This window comes from Pleurodeles waltl, chromosome 12 (genome assembly GCF_031143425.1).
Source record: "Pleurodeles waltl isolate 20211129_DDA chromosome 12, aPleWal1.hap1.20221129, whole genome shotgun sequence".
Taxonomy (NCBI): Eukaryota; Metazoa; Chordata; class Amphibia; order Caudata; family Salamandridae; genus Pleurodeles; species Pleurodeles waltl.
The window spans coordinates 430505532-430523234 of NC_090451.1; the positions used below are offsets into that span (position 1 = coordinate 430505532).

The 17703-nt window shown below is 40.9% G+C and overlaps 1 protein-coding gene across 1 annotated transcript in view; it reads left to right on the forward strand.

The window, feature by feature from the left end:
* The first annotated feature begins 247 nt into the window (after positions 1 to 247).
* ATMIN (ATM interactor) overlaps positions 248 to 17703 on the forward strand; it is a 48543-nt gene continuing 31087 nt past the window's right edge. Inside the window, exons 1-3 of the mRNA XM_069216908.1 lie at positions 248 to 515; positions 11877 to 12005; positions 13567 to 13766. Coding sequence (XP_069073009.1) covers positions 291 to 515; positions 11877 to 12005; positions 13567 to 13766 — 554 coding nt within the window. The 5' untranslated portion in view covers positions 248 to 290. The remainder of the gene's footprint in view (positions 516 to 11876; positions 12006 to 13566; positions 13767 to 17703) is intronic.

The following is a 17703-nucleotide window of genomic DNA, read 5'->3' on the forward strand; positions in this document are numbered from 1 at the left end:
TTGACAACAGAATGTCAAACCTGACAGTAGACCGAGCAAGATTAAAGATGGGCGTGTCTTCATTTTTTTGTATCTATAACCAATGGGCGCGTGCAGGCTCTCAGCCAATCAGAACCCCATGGCACCTTTTTTAGCTTTTGCATTCATTTTGTGGGCGGGTCACGTTTTGATCCTTGTTTTTTGGGATAGTTGGGCTTCTATCGTTACAGCACCTACTGTTAGTCCCGTCCCGGAAATGACGTCAGTGTTGTTGCTTAGTGTTTGGGGCGGCTGGTCCGTCGTGCGGCACTATGGCAGCTGCCTGTGTCCCTACTACCAAAAGGGCATCTAAGAGTGGAAGCCCGCGGGTTCGGGCCGACTTCTCCTGCGAGCATTGGGAAATCGTGAAGCCGTCCGTTACCGACTTGACGCGGGAAGGGCGAAGCAACATCCTCTGCACCGTGAAGGGCTGCGGGAAAGTGCTGTCTAACCCCCCAGCTCTCAATATGCACCTCGTTAAGAGTCACGGTGTTCAGGTGCGCTGTCTCCGTCTTATTATTAGTTTGTGTGTATCATCTTAATTTCCTCCAGTTCTACCTCCCTCTTACCCCTTCTTTCTATCGCAGCTTCTGTGTCCTGACAGCCTGCACGTGTCATCCACCGTACTAGACCAGTCCTCTCTTCCAACGTACCGCTTGGAAGTGCACACCTGCATCCGTCCTCTTAACGAACTGCCGCCCTTCCCGAAACGTCAGTCGTTTCTTTAGTGTTCCCGGGTACAGATCTCTTTCAACTGTTTGATATGCATCCGTGATGTCTCTCCGCCTTCTCTAGTGTAGCTCTTCGCGTATGGGCCTTTTTAACATTTATATATCTGGAACTTGGCCCAAAGTCATAAGAGCGCTTGATATGAGCACACGATTATGTGTCACCTTTTTTTAAGCACGGGGAGTTTAAGTGATTTGGTAAAGATCACAGGATGCGGAGCCAAAGCTTTTAGTTCCAAATGCTTCAGTTCTGGCTATTAGGCCAGATCACATCCCTCCTCGCTACGGTCCACTCCTTTCTTTTTCCTGAACCCATGTCTAGGTTTCAGCACCTCTTCCTGTCTTCGTTTCCTTTTCTCCTACCTTAAACATACTATCCTCAAACATACTATTCTCTTAATCGCTTCTTTTTGTTAACACTGTTTTGATAATTCTGTGGCCTTCACATCTTGCTTTCTTCTGCTTTCCTACACCCGTTTATTCTCTAGCTCACACCTTTAGATCCATTAATTAGATCGTTAATGTTCTCTCATTTTGACACACCTGAAATACAAACTTTTTTTTCCCCAGTGGATTTAATGATAACTGGTAACATTGTTGTAGTGTCGAAGATGCTGGTCATAGTAGAAATAATGCTTTGATATTGGCTGGTTCTATTAAGTTTATATGCTATGGTCTGTCTGTAATTTTAAGATAGTATGTTTCCACTATCTGAGGTAATTGAATATGCATATTGAAGACCAAAGTCCTGCATTTTTTTTTAAAAGGCTTGAAAACGTACTGTTTTGTCATACCTACACTTTGAATAAGAGTTGCCTAGTGAAAGTGCAGCTTACAATTATTAAAATATATGTGTAATATCGGTTCTGTGTCATGAAATGCAAAATTAAAAAAATGTTATTCAGAAAATATCTAAAACATCAACATTTTAAGAATAAAGTAGTTTATCCAGGAAAAGTTAATTATACGTTTAAATGCCTCACTTTACTGAAAGACACAGAAAGAAAAATTGTTAATCGCAGCTGCAGGCAATTCTAAATCCTCATCTATAGAATGTTTTTACTGTAAATCAATTAACATTTGCTCGCGAAAACACGGGAAACATGTTACCACTCCGACGCCCGGTCACTTAAATACATTTCCCATACTACGAGTGTTTTTTGTGTGTCACCTGCTTAAGTTTCACAGCCTTTAGCCACAAAACTTTCGTCTCGACTCCTCTAAGCAATGTAACAAATCTTTCTGAATAATTCAGACCTCTTTCTTCCAAGAAGTACTTGCAACATGAGTTATATTTTAAGTAGGGCCACTGGAATTATGCTGCGGTGGAGGGCCAAATTATTCTGCAGGATTGAGTAAATTATGTGGCAAGAAAAAGCCAATAATGCTGCACATTTTGTGATAGTATTATTTATGTTGTTGTTTTTACATTTGTTACCGCTATATCAGCAGTGGTTGTACCTCATTAGTAGCAGTTTAATACCCAAATTCAAGAAAAAGCAACAGTAAGATAATCAACCTTTACAAGGGTCCTTCTACTAGGGGGCAACATATTGCTGTGTCTTCAGAAACTTTTGAACCGTTTGGGCTAGAAACATTTTTTTTCTGTTAAAATCTGCAGATTGTGCAGCAGATGTTGAATCATGTGGCAAATCTAAATTTTATGCAAAAAACGCTGTGGCTGCACAGTGTTAGCATGCCTGGTCCTTAGTAAGTAAACTTACAAAGGGACGCAAATAGGTCAGTGAACCTTTTGATTTGCATGGAGTATCCTAGCTAGGCTGATGGCAGACTCACTAATAATTAATATGCAATTCAATAAACATTAGTCATCAACATTAATGAATTGGAAACACCCCATGACCCTCCGGTCATAATAACCACAACTCACTATACGTTTGAGTAGTTTAATTCCCTATTAGTTACAAAATTAATTGAACTTTATTCACGTCAGCAATCCTTATTAATTCATTAGAATGCGCCAAAAACATAGTCTAATCAAAACTTGCATCAGAGTACATTATAAAGCAGTAGCAAAAGTCAATAATTGAATCAGGAATCAATAGGTCAACATGAGTAGCAGAGTTCAGCAAATCAGTTAGTCACTCATTTGTCACTGTGTTTTTCAAAGTCATATGGTAGGAACCTCATCTATTCCAGATTAGCATCGGCATGTGGGACTTCATGCGAAAACAGTTTAGAACATGAATTTGGAAAACATCTAGCTAAGCGAAAAAACTATAAAAAAAAAAAAAAACCCAGCCCAGGTGGTACCTAGAAAGAAAAGGCACAAAAGTTAATTCAGTCACATTGTCATAGCTGGCTATCCTCAAAATGGATCAGCAACAAGTCAGTCTTTGTATTCAGGTCATCAATTGATCAGCATCGCATCAGGCTCTCAAGAACGTGAGCCCAATCTCTCTTTCTCTCTCATGTCATTATATCAAAGTCACCCAGACTATTCCTAATTTGTCAATTAATCATACAATTTTGCATTATCCAATAGTCCTCTTTTTTTTTTTTTTTTTTTTTCAGACTATGAATTCTAACATTACATAGTTCCCATGTAGTTGATTTGGTTCTCTTTACGATGTCCTCATCATCCGGCTCATCAGGTATTGACATTGTTGCATCTTCTACTCCAGTCAGTGTCTCCATTGTTCAAGTCTTGGGAAAGTATACTCTGAATGCTTTACACAGTTCTTGATAGAAATTTTGATTCCCTCATCTCCTGTTTGTCGGTCCACGCACAGGATTTTAGCTGAGCAGATTTTATTAAACAACGAGCAGTTCATGGTCAGTTCAGCACATCAGCATTTCTACATTGAGTGTTAATATTCGGCTTCTGCACGAGGCCTGGCAAAACTAGGTCGCAACTTCAGCTAAGTTAAGCTCTACAATATAATGCAAAACATACGTTATATATCTCAGTATGACATATTACTACATTATTTCAATACGTTTTTCTATATTTCATACATGTTATCCATTTTATTAGTACATTTGTGAATCTTGGTGATCGCTCTCCGAGGGCACATTTTCAAATGTGCCCATTATTTTCTATGTTAATCGATTTCTTCAGTTTTTCTTTATTCAAAATACATAAATGTTCATTAATACTTTTTAATTAATATATTTGTTCTAGCAACAGTCACATAATTTCAGTAGCCCTTTGCATGAGTAAGAATTTTACAGCATTTGCCTCACAATCGGCTAATCATATTATGATTCTCACATACTTTCTGATTTGCATTGAACTTTTACTACAGTAATTGTAGCAGCATAAACTGCAAGATTCTTCTGAGACCCTAGTTAATGTAGGTAAACATATCTCTGCAGTCGCAGTTTCTTTTAAGAGTTAACCACACAAGGGGCTTGTAAATTAATTGTCCTGTTGGGGTTTCTGATTTCTAGTCTTGTGAATAATCTTATTGGTATTTTAATCATAACATTGTTATTGAGATTTTTTTTTAAAGACATTCACATGCAGCCAGTTTTTGTCTTTCTCCTGGCACCTGTATATGATATTTATACATAACAAATTCAAGTGATCTCACCTGTAGAAAACCGTTGTCATTCTATCCCATGTTATTCTATATCACAGTGGACCATCCAATCCACCACCATACTACTGCTTCTAAGTTAAGAATCCGATAATTAGTCACCTGCTAGAATGCTTTAGATTCTTTCCCCTAAAGTATTGTAGAAATAAGGGAGAAAGTTGCAAAGCAGGTCCAGTGTGCAGACTAGGTTCCGGAGTCAGTTGCCAAATCTCCCAACAGGGTCTTCCAGGCTGTATCAGATTTCTAATGTACTTTTGCTGTCAGCCATTCCATGGTCAATATATTTCGCAATGTCATATGCCATTGAGTGAGGGAATGTGGCTCACCTTTCTTCCGCAGTTTTTCCTGATTCTTACTGATAAATACAGGCAGAAAACATCGTGTTTCCAATTTCTATTTATTTTTAAAAGCAGAAATGAGTAGATAATTTGGCTTCTTTTGAGTGACTCCCCATGCTGATAATAATGACTTTCAGGCCAATAGCAGTACATATTGGCAGCATGGGGTGTTACAGAGCGAATGTAATTTGCTTAAATTACTGCATATCTCAAAATGTATTTGTGCTGTTATGCTAATTTTTTAATGCAGATTTCTTATTTTGTTTTTGGCTGGGAAATGTGCTAAACCATGACAGGCAACATAATATGAGCGCACGTTTATCCATTAAATAAATGCGGAAATATACAGGTTATCGCCTCATCTGTTCTCAAAACCAAATAAATATGGCTAAATACCAATAAAGTAGCCAAAAAATAAATATGGATAAATGCAGATGGAAATGTTGAATACATAAATACCGTAACGCAGAGAGCTCTATATATAATGAACCTCTTAATTCCTCATATGAAAGAGCTCCTTTGTGTATTATGCCATAGTGTCTTGCAGTTTGGAAGTGTAATCTTTTGCTGCAAAATTCACTCCCATTTAGTAATATGGGATGCCGGGAATGAGCTATGGACTTCGAGAATTTCATCTAGTTTGGAGGTTATCCATTTAGTAGGCGCGATGGACGACAATGTTCTCTCAAAATATCCTATTTTTAATAGAAGGTTCACTTATTATCAGATGCACCTTCCAATGTCGAAGTCTGGCATAATGTAGATGTTCAGATTGGTCTAGTCTAAAGACCATCTTGCAGAGACAAAAGGGCTTGACAGTGCCATTTCTGAAAATATCAGACATCACACTAACCCCACCTTTTTGCCATTTGTCAAACATTAAATATTGAAAAGTTATGGTAAAGTCATGGTTAAAGGGAATCAGTATTTGGAGACAGCAGGGGTGTGGAATTTTATAAAATATTTACTTGTCCATGGGACAATTTGCTTCATACATCTACTTGTCCTGTAATTTTTTGTTTTAAATCCACTTTTCCCTATGGTGCCTTGTCGTGCGGCATCAAATTATGGCACCAATCACATTATACAAGAGTTCTGATAATAGACTCTGATTATGCCAGGCCTCGTACTACAGTAGGGATTGAATATTAGTAATTTCCTTATTTTGGCACCGTTCTGCAGATCTACATCCTGAGGGTGGAGATGGGAGTAAGCAATATCTCTAGTGTTGGAATGCCCTTTTGAGTCTGTTTAAACCTACTAACTTGCATGTTTTAGGGGTTTTCATCAGCTCTTCTCTAATCTTTTCCCACACAGGGAAAGGTTGTAAATTTAAACATGACAGGACATAAAACGTCCTCCAAGGTTGGGGAAAAAAAGAGGTTGAAAGGTAACTTGTAAACACTCAACAGATTTTTGTGTGAGCAAATGGACACATGCATATTTGCTTGTGCTAAAATACAGTTCACAACTTTTATCTAGGAGTACAATTTCCTGACCTTCTGTAAATTATTAATGAAAGCCGTAAATCTGCCCTAAAGCAAGGAGATACACTGTGTGTGCATTTTTGTAATTTTCGTTAAGAATTAGGCCCCTAATTGGTTATCCAAGACCTTTTTGTTTGTATTAAAATGTTCTCTCTCTCAAGGTTTATTGGCTGGCTTCAATGAAGTGACAGTATTCGACCCTTTCACAAGGAGCATATTGGCACATAAAGTAGTTTTGTTCAGTGCCCTGTACTGCAGTCGCAAGGTGTGCTTTTTGAGACCAAAATATTTTTGCCAATGTTTGTTATGATGGTGAGGCTCTACCAGCTCCCACAACAATACAGATTTATGAAAACCATGTCAAAATAGGACACACATTGACATAACCAACACGCTGACCAGCAATGTCAGACTTATTGGCTTTGCCAGTGCTCGTTTATCTTCGTTTCCCGTAATCTTGTTGGAACTGGTTACACTGACTTTTCCACTATGATTTTTTTTAGACTAGAATGCATCAATACATTTTATTGAATGATGTGTTAAAGACATGGTACCTAAATTTCACAGTAATTTAGCAAAACATGTTTTACCTATTTGCATTTTTTCTGAATATTTTATTCTGAAAACAAAGACTCCTCAGTCTTTCTTTCAGGCTTCTGCAAATATTTGCATCAAACCAGAGAGCATACTAGGAGCATCATACATAGCCTCATAAAGTTAAACTTTGCAAATGTGTGTGCACATTTTTATACTGGAACCACTGTCAGTAGTGCCTGCCAAGCTTAAATTTCTTTAAAGTACTCACACTAATAATACAATTTTTTACATTACTGAACCATAAATACAGGTTTGAACAATACTAACATATGGACACAAATGTTACCTTAACTGCAGACAATACCCTTCCCGGATCCATAACGTGGTACTGTAGATTGGCAGCCAAAGGGTTTGTGCTGCAGGGTTAGGCCTACTTGTCCTAGGGATCAAATAAGCATGAACACTTGTTCCCTTGACCCCAAACAATATGTCCTGGGTGTCAGGCTATAGGAATTCCACACCCCTGGGACAGAAAACAAGACGAGCTCAATTTGTTTCCCTGTTATTTTGTCCCAGACTATATAGAGCTATATGCACAGGGGTGTTCTGGCATTAGGTCGCCATGTTCCTTTCTCAGCCAGATAACATCGTCTGGAGCTACAAACAACTGCTTTTTCCATATTTGGTCATAAATGTCTGTTTTGGTTTTAGACCACTCGGATACCACGCTCAGGCTCCCCAATAGTATAAATGAAAGTATAGTAAAGCTAAACCTACACATGACTTGTTGCACTACAGTAGGTGAAGTGGCTTGCTAGAGAGCACATCTTCCCATGAACAGCGATAGCGTTAATAATGTAGCATATCAAAGAATCCGGGCTCTGTTTTAATCATGGGGGGCCTGAGATATATAGACGAAGACCCAGTGGTATATTAATTTTAACAATTTAATATCGTCTATTCGACCTATACAAGAAATAGATACTGAAAACAATCTCCCATGGTCAGTACGAATCTCTACGAGCCAGGGCAAGTAATTTTCTTTAAAAAGGTCTAATAAATACGATGTAAATGTAACCCAAAGGTATTTCATTTAGAGCAGGACCCATTAAAATGAGTAACACATCTCTAGTCACCTCACCTCCTCCCGCCTCTAGTTGTGAGATTCATTATCTGGCTTTGTTATATTGCTTTTATATATGTCCACTTATTGAAAAGCTGGAGTCACCTGCTGACCACAGGAAGATAATTACCTGGATCACCTAGCTTCAACAGGGTTTCTGCAAATAATCCCAGTTTATGCACTTCGATCCAAAGACATACACTAGATGCTTCTTAATGGTCTAACGCCATAGACAAATGGATTATTACAAAGGGCAGAAACCACAGGAGACAACAGGCAGCCCCCTCCACCCCCCCAACTCCCCTTGCAAAAATCTGATTAAGTGATTGACTAGTAAAGACAGTTCTGACACATGACCTGCTGCATTTGGCCGTTATCAGCTCAAGTTTACTAGATCCCAGGTCAGGTGCATCCTGAACTCCCCTTAGGAATTCACCTAGTCAAGGGTCTTCGCGGCATCTAACAATACAAAAATCTCTAGTACCCTTTTCCTTTTGATTACTGTAATCTACCTCTCGTATGCATAACCTAATTGGTCATGATGCACCAATGCTATTGCCAAATGCTCAAGCCTAGAAGCCAGCATTTTAGCATACATTTTAATGTCAACATTAAGGATTACGGAGGGAAATGCTGTGGTTCGGCTACATAATTAAATAGTGCTACTAATTTAGCCATCAGACAGGAAGTTAACGTTTTATAAAAACTACTCCTGTTGCCATCCAAACCTGGAGCTCTATTTGCATTCATCATGTGTATGGGTTGCAATACATATCCTATTTTATGGGTCCGTTAAAGCTTTTGGCTTTACTGGAGATCGCCCATGGAGCTATGTAAGGTAGGGTTGCAGAATACAAGCATTTATAAAATCTTCTAAACTCATTCAGTTTCTCCTTCTCTTTTCTTGTGTGTGTGTGTGTCTGAGCTAGAAATACTTTCTGGCATAGACACCCACTTTTCCTTTAGCTGGCGGGTTAATTGAGCACCCACTCTGTTCCCATTGTCAGGGTGTCTTAAGGTGTAAAAGTCTTAGATCTGCCCTGTTCTTGTAGATTGTGCTCAACTCCGATAGACACCATAGTCTTGAAATCTACTAGAAGGCGTCTCACTCCTGTGTGGTACTGTTAAGCTCCAGCTCCATCAACTGTTTCTTGTTTTTTTTTGTTTTTTTAAAGCTGGCTTTTTTAAAAGCGTCACCTTCATGACTGAAGTGAATGCATCCCTAACCCCAAAGGGGACACTTAGATGCACACCTTAACCGACTGCAGTTAAGGTCAAAATATTCTTTGATATATGCATTATTATTTATTTCCTAATGATTGGGATGTAGGTGCGGTCTTCCATCTCATTTGTTCCAACCATGGCTCTGCATTCATCCTCACTGGAGCATAATCTGATGCAGAGATTGGGCATCATGCACTGAACCACATTAAGAAGACCCTACCATGTATGTAATAACTTCTTAAGCTTCTTAGAGGAATAATTTACACCCCCAAACCTGAGGTAAAGAGAAAGCACAAAAGGGCAATAGGACACCTTTGCAGAGGTCTTGCTGCATATCTTCTAATAATTCGCCCTCTAATGCTGCCTTGCTACACTATAAATCTGACTTGGAGCGAGCCATTCTGACACTTATTGTACTGTCTTCCTTTCAAGAACATCAGACCTGTTTCTGCACCCCTGCTGTGGCTAGCTATCAAAGTAGACCCTTTCGCGTGCACTTTGGTGGCATTTTAAGCATGTTTCCCTGTGCACATTTTCTTGTACCAGTGTAAGATCATTGGGTTCAGATCTCGTCAGTGGAGGTACACCCTCTTTCATTGCATAACGTATGTTGAATTGAACCTTGGCTCCGCTGTCACCTTAAGGGTCAGCATCACAATGACTTCCAGACATCTCTTGGATTCCACCATAGTCGGATAATATAAGTCTTTTACCTGAGATGGGAAGGAGTGCAGCAGTATAATCAAGGTTTCACTTCACATTTTTCTCTCCCTTTGGCCTCAACTCACCAGTGTGCCATCCCTGAATCACCTCTTCTACTGGATGGGACCCAGCTCCAGTATGCTGTGCGGTCGGCGCCACAGCACACACACCTTCTGGCAGCTGAGGAGTGGTACTGACAGGTGTCGGTGCTGTCAGTTGAAGGTAGGGGTTGTAGGTCGGGGAACGTGGGTCAGTCACTAGAGAGGCTTCACTGCAAAATCTGTATTTGTTTTTGTAAGCCCAGGAATAACATGAATCTCCGTCTTCTTCCTTGCTCTCTACAAGAGTGGGGAACAATTTTGAAAGAGTACTTCAGACTGGGCAGAGGAGATTCATAGTGCCCTAGTTCAGTTTAAAGGTGTTATTTTGCTGGAAAGCAGTCAACCTTCCCATCGGTTCGTCTACACTAGTGGGAGCAGACAGTGATACTTTGTCAACTAAAGTTTTCCGTAAATGTGAGAGAATACAAAGGTTTTTTTTTTTCTTAAACTATTATCAGGACACAAGCCCTAAAAGAAGAAGTGGGGGACTAATCAAGTTAGGCAGTATATAAGTGACATCATGGTGCATGTCATCAGAGCATGACATCACAGGAACTGACATCACAACCCATGACTTCACGAGAACTGACCTCACAAGAAGTGATATCACATTTTAACACTTCTTACACATTTTGCAGGTTTATCTTGGGTACATATGAGCAAATTATGAGATTTAACAAATGAGATTTTGGGTCTGGGTTGTGCCAAAAAAGAGACGGAACTCAAACACAAAATGTGTGTCCTCAATTTATATATTTGTTTTAAAAAAAACTCTGCCACAAATAAGTTGGCAACAAGGAAAAATATAGCACTGAATCTGTTCTGCAAAATTGGTTGAAAGTCAAAATTTTCAAATATCTCATGGGGTTAAGGCACCTGCTACGCAGATTTTTGGGTGGCCAGTAAATCCCAGGTAACAAAAGATAGCCTCCAAAGGTAACGTATTTGCTGGAGAGATCTCTGTTTTCTCTTGTTGCAGTTTTGAATCAAAGTAGCTTAGAGTGTTAAAGTGTCTCCTGGAAAGCACATCATGTGGAGGACAGATTTTAATTTTATGTAGCTAGGTAAATGAGATACTGCTTTTAACACACAGATCCTTTGTTAATCGCAATCCGTAAATTGTAATCCTAATATAGCACAGTGAGCTATAAAGGACATGTGACTCCTACACCTTGTAACCCTCACTGTCTTATGTAACACATTTTGTACATTTATTTACACATTTATAGAATTTATTGTCAATGTATTTTATGTATGTGCGATGTAAAGCACTGCATTGGGATGAGTAGCACTGTAAAAAACAAAAAAAAACGGTACCTAAATTGTTACTTGTGTAAAGACTGGAACAGACCAACACATCTGATAATTTTACAGTGCAGGTATATCTCATACATGGGGATTGAACAATCTAAAAAGTATGCCGCTCAATGAAATGATAGAAAACAAGTTGTGTGCCTTTGCTCCTTCCTCTGCATTTGCATTTATGTAGGAGGCTTAGATAGCTCTCAGTGAGGATAAGGAAACAAAAGAAGACCTCATGGCTCCTTACATTCGGCCTTTGTTATGGGCCCAGCTGGAGTCTAAAATAGGAAGGCCGTCTGCATGTTGCTGCTCGAAAGCAAACAACGTGCAGGAGCTGCTGAATACGTCCCGTGTCTGAAAATTATACACTGGGAGAAGTTCAACATACTTTAGTGCGGCCCACTTCCTGCAGGGTGTACGTCGTCCACCCTGTGAAAATGGTGAGTGGAAGCGTGTACTCCCGGACTTGTGCCCTGTGTGTTATCCTTTACATGATTAAGACTCTGAGACCTGTTTAAAAAAGTACAAGGTTACAATGGCGCTTATTTAGAATAGCAGGTTCATAACTTTTAAATTTAGTGATTAATCAGTTTTTATTTTCCTATGTGCTGGGTGTTGTGGTGTTTAGCTCGTTAAATCATTTCATGGGCTCAAGAATGTTTATTGAACTGTTTGCATCTGCCCGAATTTCGCGTGTTGGTAAAGATGCAGGTCTGCTGACAGATCTAATTAATTTGAACACTTTATTTTCAGGAAGGGCTGATAAATCCAACCGTAAGAAAAGTTTTAAAGCCTCATTCCCAGCGTTTGTATTGTTGTCCTATCGAAGGATGCCCCAGAGGGCCGAACAGGCCATTTTCTCAATTTTCTCTCGTGAAACAGGTACGTACATCTGCACTGCGGAAATGACAACAGAGAATCATTATTAGTGTGGCTCTTTAGAGTCACTGGTTACATGCTAAAAGCCTACCAAAACTCACAGATGTGGTTTTTTTTCCTTTTGGTGCCATGGTGCACATTGCCCACTACGTTTTTGTATTGCATGTTTTATTTAGGTAACTTAGTATGAAAAATATCTAATTTCAAATACAGCATTTTAAACGGAATACCGTAATTTCTGGATTAAAGTAAATAGAAAAAATATTTTGTCAGTGAGCAGTGTGATTTCATTGCTGCAGAAGAAGCTTGTTTTATCGGTAGAAGTGAGGGGTTTTACAACTGCACTCTTCTGTGTTGAGCTAACATTGAGCCACTGATTGCCGAGGGAATGTTCAAGATCTTTTACTTTTCCTGATGAAAATGGGGTTTAACAAAGAGAAGCCGTGAAGTTAGTAAGTGTGTTTTGATATGTGAATTATTTAAATACAGTGTCCTAATTAGATGGACATCTGACTGCAGATGTAATTTCCCAGGCCTCATAGATAAAGTCCATGATTTCAAGAATTGGCTTGCCTTCAAATTATTAATATTAACTCAAGGGTTTTACTTAATGTCTATCTGATGTTTGAACCACCTCTGTTTTTGATTTAACATTAACTAAACATAATAGACTACAAACACATGTTTAAGTATATTTGCACATAGGTTGTGCTTTTTTAGTATGTAGTGTATGTAATCCCTTATGTAAAGTTGTTTTCGTGTAAATGTTTCCAGATGTACATCAATGGATGGCAAGGTCAAATGGTATGCTTGAAAACAATCGCGGTTTCAGCAGGCAGAGTTACGGCCTGTAAAAAGAGAGCTATCGAAGTTTGTCCTCTTTCTTAATGTTATCTTGAGACTAAGATGTGGCGACTAGGCCGTATTACAGTATTGTAGCAAGGAATAATGCAGAAAAGTTTCCTTGAAATGGATAGCATGGATTCAGGCTTCAGTACCTCAACCGAATAGTGAAACCAGTTCATTCTTTCTGGTAATATATATACAAAGCTTGCAGAATTAGTCTACAGAATGGAGGCACAGAAAAACTTTGTGTGTGTGTATATATATATATATATATATATATATATATATATATATATATATATATATATATATATATATATATATATATATATATAATAATTTTTTAACAGAAAAGGTGTTACTTTGATATTTAGCGTCTTACAGGTAGCTCAAAGAAATGTCCGTAGGCTTCAAATGCCTGGCTTCAAGGGAAACACTCCCTTATAAACATATTGCAAGAAAGAGCTTTTGGTTTGATTTAGAGTTTGGTGTTTGATTACATACCTGAGGGATATCCCGAAAGCCTTATTACAATTGCATAATATCCTGTGGCACTAGTTATAAGACTGACAGACTTTCCATCACTTTTGTGATGGAGTAACAGTGCAAAAATCTCTAAATCGGACCCTTAGTAAGCAGATCACATGCACCTCTTCAAAAACGTTTTAAGTCATCATAAAAGTTTCTTTGTAGTCTAACTCTTTTCTGTCACTTGTAGCACTTTATGAAAATGCATGCTGAAAAGAAGTACAAGTGTGAGAAGTGTAATAACTCCTACAGCACGGAAGGTGATTTGAAGCGACATGCTATTTGCTGTGGGAAAACATTCCAGTGTACTTGTGGATGCCCGTATGCTAGCCGAACAGCACTCTTGTCTCACATTTACCGAACTGGGCATGAGATCCCAGATGAACACAGGTAAGAGGATTGTTAAAACTTTCCTTTTCACGAGAAGTAGTTGAAAAGTGCCAGAATTGGGCTGCATATGGCAGAAATATAAACATACGTCACACCATGCAAAGCTGATGTTCTTCTTTAGGATGTGGGTTATCTGTCTAATATGAGTTATTATTTTTACAGCTATCTCTGAGACAAATTTCCAGTACAGTTAAATGCCTAGAACGTCTGTGTAAATGACTGGAACACCTATGAAAGGCTCTGGTGAGGCAAACCAGCATCTTTTGGATCCCAACATAGGCTGTAGAATTGTGCCTTCAGCATGGCATATTGCCTTACAAAACTGGAAAGTAGTTCACTTCTTAAGATTTGGTCTGGTAACCTATTTATGAAATGATCTATGGATCAAAAGATTCCTATCAACTCCTTCCACCTCAGTCTCACACTTTTTATCACCACCTCTTCTCTAGGGGCAGGTGATCTTGGATTCCCAGAGTGATGTCCCTTCACCTAGCTTGGAGAATGGCAAGCCTTGCCCACCCCCCGGTCCTGGTCACAGGCAGAAGTTTTGCAAAGCTTCTCCTCCTCTTTGACCGACTGCTTGTCATTTGCCAGTTTTGGGGGCCTCAGGCTCCCCTTCTTAAAGCCCATTTCCAGACCCAAATATGATTTAGGGTCTGAGCGTTTGAAGTTTGTATTGGGGGTTTGCCTTTCCTTCAGAAAATAGCTTGTCACAACAGGAGTGACTCCAAATACACCCCACAACACAGGCAATGAAAGTGACTAGAGGTTCACAATGGATCTTGGCCAGAGTGGTGTGCATCAAAAGATTAGCTCAGGGCCTCAGCCCTTCTCTTTATGATTCCGTTTACAGCCCTCTCCTTCCTTAGATGTTCCCAGGTCCCTTTCAAGTGGCCTTTCCCTGAATCAAAGAACACCCTTTGAAGTACACTGAGGAGCCCGGCTCGCCTTTCCTCCAGTGTGTTCCACCCAACTCATTTGAATTCAGCAAGCCACAATTCTGTTGGTGGTGGGGGGGGGGAGGGCACATGTATGAAACACACATAGCACATGCATATAACACATGCACTGCACAGCAATACATCCTCATGTATTATGTCATTCAAAGACGCACATACAACCAGCACATGTATATAACAAAACAGGCACTGCACAGCACTGCATCATGCATGTATTGTATTTTTCACAGGCACACTTACACCCAGCACATGTGTATGTGCACACATTCTGCGCAGCACTACCCATCATTGCGATGTAGGCTAGGGTGAGTTCAGAACACAGCAGTGGAACTTTAGGTGAGCCTGTAGTCCTCACTCCAGTTACCAATGTTAAGAAAAAAAAAGCCTGTTCACTTCTCCTGCTCTCTTCCTCAATATGCTGTCGCACTCCTCTCTTGCTGCTTAACTCCTGGCACAGGCATTAGCCTTTCACCACTCTGAGGGTAGCACATTGGTTGTCCCTTTTGGTCCAAAAAGACCAATCCGTGACACAGGTCTACATAATAGTGTACACACATGATCTGTGTTTGCCCATGTATGTATATATATATGTGTGTGTGTGTGTGTGTGTGTGTGTGTGTGTGTGTGTGTGTGTGTATATATATATATATATATAATATAATGTTCAATGGCATGTGTAGCTGCAGATACACATGCTGTGCACTGTTCCTGCCATCTAGTGTTGGGCTCGGAGTGTTACAAGTTGTTTTTCTTCGAAGAAGTATTTTCGAGTCACGGGACCGAGTGACTCCTCCCTTTTGGCTCCATTGCGCATGGGCATCGACTCCATCTTAGATTGTTTTCTTTCCGCCATTAGGTTCGGACGTGTTCCTCTGCGCTCCGTAATTCGAATCGGAAAAAGACTAAAACTCACCGAAAAGCGTTGGTATTGTTTTCGATCGGGAAACATCTTGCATCGACACCGACACCGGTGAAACACAGCTTCGATGGCCCTTCGGGGCTTCCGCGCCCAGCCGGGGCCTGGTCGGCCCGACCACAGAAAATGTCAAAGCCTAATGGACCGGACCCCTTTCTGTTTCTGCCCACAGTGCCACGCCAAGTATCCCTATACAGACCAACATCGGGTCTGTAATCTGTGTTTGTCACGGGAGCACAGGGAAGATACTTGTGAGGCCTGCAAGTCCTTTCGATCGAAGAAGACCTTAAGGGATCGGAGGGCGAGGCGGATGCAAATGGCATCAAAGTTCTGAGCACCACAACGTAAAAGAACAGGAGATGGCTACCTCCATCCAAGGTTCGGGTTCGGACGACTCCGATGCAGACCGACCACCTACAGCAGACCAACACGGGAGTATGCCTGCCGCGACCCAAGCCCACAATCAGCCTAAGAAGCATAAGGCCTCTGGGACGCCACTGCCAGAATGCCACGGCTCGACCCATAAAAAAATCAAGCGGTGACCAAGCTACACCTTCGGCACTGAAAAAGGCCAAAATCGTGCCGAAGTCTTCGGACTCGAGCCGAGAACCGTCACCAAGAAACATCGAGTCGGCGAAGTCTCGAAAAAGCCTTTCGGAGCCGAGGCCTACCGTCAGCATGGGCATTTCGGTGCCGAAAAAGCTGGCTTCGGAGCCGAAAAAATCCTCGTACACCGAGGAACATGGACTCTCTAAGCAACTAAAAGAGAGACACAGATTTGAGGAGGAACTTCAAATGGAGGAGTTTGATGAAATGCAGGCAAGGATACAGATCCATAAGGATACTGGAAAGATCCAAACTGCACCTCCTCTCAAATTCAAAAGGAAACTAGCTTTCCAAGGGCGGACAGACACTGAACAGCCAAAGGCTAAAGTACCCAGGGAAAGATCTCTGTCACACCATTTTTCACCAGAACATTCTCCTCCACGTTCTCCGCCGAGAACAGTGTCACCTATTGCAACGCCCTCTGCACAGTCACCCACACACACTGTGCAGTCGCAAGAGGATACAGACCCCTGAGACCTCTACGATCCCCCTGTGTCGGACAATAGCCCAGAGTGCTATCCTTCGAAACCCTCTCCACCCGAGGATAGCACCTCATATACTCAAGTCTTGGCTAGGGCCGCTGCATTCCACAATGTGAGCATGCATACAGAGCCATTGGAGGACGATTTTCTCTTTAATACTTTGTCCACAACGCATGCTTCCTATCAAAGTCTTCTTATGCTCCCAGGCATGCTTAAACATGCCCAACAAGTTTTTCAGGAGCCCGTGAAAGGGAGAGCTATTACACCGTGGGTGAAAAAGAAATATAAGCCACTACCGTCGGACCTAGTGTTCATCACACAACAGTTGTCCCCGGACTCTGTAGTGGTTGGAGCTGTGAGAAAGAGAGCCAACTCGCAGTCATCTGGTGATGCACCACCTCCAGATAAGGAGAGTAGGAAGTTCGACGCGGCAGGAAAGAGAGTAGCATCACAAGCTGCCAATCTGTGGGGCATTGCAAACTCTCAGGCCCTTCTTGCACATTATGACCGAGCTCATTGGGACGAGATGAGCGATATCATCCAACATCTCCCACAGGAATATCAGAAAAGAGCTCAGCAAGTGGTAGAGGGGGGACAAGCAATATCTAATAATCAGATACGATCGGCATTAGATTCTGCTGACACTGCCGCAAGAACAGTGAACACTGCAGTCACAATTAGACGGCATGCTTGGTTGAGATCCTCAGGCTTCAAACCAGAGGTTCAACAGGCGGTCCTAAACATGCCATTTAATCAACAACAACAGTTTGGACCACAAGTGGACACAGCCATCGAAAAAATGAAGGTCACTGATCCGGCCAAAGCCATGGGAGCGCTCTACTCATCCCAATATAGAGGAACATTCCGAAAACCGCAATATAGGGGAGGTTTCAGACAACAGCCTTCAGAAACATCCACCTCTCAAACAAAACCTACCTATCAATCACAATATCAGAGAGGGGGGTTTTGCGGGT